The sequence below is a fragment of the Branchiostoma belcheri genome, unplaced genomic scaffold, assembly GCF_001625305.1.
Source record: "Branchiostoma belcheri isolate BF01 breed outbred unplaced genomic scaffold, Haploidv18h27 scaffold133, whole genome shotgun sequence".
NCBI lineage: Eukaryota > Metazoa > Chordata > Leptocardii > Amphioxiformes > Branchiostomatidae > Branchiostoma > Branchiostoma belcheri.
The window spans coordinates 307,593-308,753 of NW_017802747.1; the positions used below are offsets into that span (position 1 = coordinate 307,593).

The following is a 1,161-nucleotide window of genomic DNA, read 5'->3' on the forward strand; positions in this document are numbered from 1 at the left end:
GAGCCCCCCCCCCCGGTCCCCCCATGTCAAAAAAAGCCCGGTCTAGGTAGGGTTAATGCAGTTTACTGCTTGGTAAAGAGCCAAACATAGTTACCTAATGTGCCTGGCTAATTACGCAAGATGTAGCGAAGCTGCGCTTGCATAACACTATAAGCTACCGACAAAGACGTACTTCGTCAATAGTATTACGCTTTTAGTTTAACTTCAAAAGAAGAAGAATATATAAAGAAGAACAGTACACGTACTGCTGAAGCAATACTGCAGTACATAGTGAACATCCCAGCTTCCTGCGGGCCCATCCCGTACGTGTCTCTAAGGATGATGGGAAAAGCGTTCAGGACGATCTTGTTCGCTAAGATCAAGGCGAACTTGATCCCGAGTAGATGAGCCACCGCCGGGATTTTCAGCAGTCTCGTGATCTTCTGGAAGTTGACGATTTTTCTCTCTACGGATGTGCACAGAATATTCAACCAATCAATCAATCAATCAATCAATTTATTAGTAAATCAATATATTAACTTTACTGAACGGCAATATTTATGGGTGGAGTCTATGGCAATTTGGTAAACAGTGCTTTATAGGTAGTCTACTATCTACGCCAGTCTATCTAAAATGAACAGTAACTATATACTAAAGGCTTTCTATCTAAAATGAAGAGTAACTATATACTAAAGGCCTGCAAGTAAGAGTATAATAATCGGAATGCCCAAGACGTATTGTGCAAATAACATCGACATGATATACAATATAAGTTCATTTTTACGTCGATGAAGGTTAGACATCCAGGTAATACGATATGCCAAAAAACAGTTACTCAAGCAACTGGATATGATTTTGAAAACGTCAGACGTTTCAGCTAGTATCCACTAGCTTTCGTCAGTGACTGAGAGACCAGAGGGGAAAGCAGGTTTATATACACAACCTGTTGATTGATATGCAAATAAAGTGAAGACAAATTTTTGGAAGTCGAAAAAGGAACAAAAGTCAGACAAGTCAAGACAAGATGATGCAAATTAGTCTGAAAGCTCTTGTTATACAGGACAGGAGCTTAAGTGTTGTCTGTCCTCGGGGCTGGGAGTGCCAAATCCCAAGTGCCGGAAAGATCGACCCGTAGCCCCCCTTCCCTGTTGAGGGTGGGGTTGTACATTCTTTCATATATTG

The 1,161-nt window shown here is 41.3% G+C and overlaps 1 protein-coding gene across 3 annotated transcripts in view; it reads right to left on the reverse strand.

Annotated features, from left to right (window-relative positions):
- The window catches only part of LOC109464171 (solute carrier family 22 member 18-like), a 10,994-nt gene that overhangs the window by 4,194 nt on the left and 5,639 nt on the right, over positions 1-1,161 (reverse strand). For all 3 annotated transcript variants that reach the window (XM_019761106.1, XM_019761108.1, XM_019761107.1), the window contains one exon: positions 246-445. In XM_019761106.1, coding sequence (XP_019616665.1) covers positions 246-445 — 200 coding nt within the window. The remainder of the gene's footprint in view (positions 1-245; positions 446-1,161) is intronic.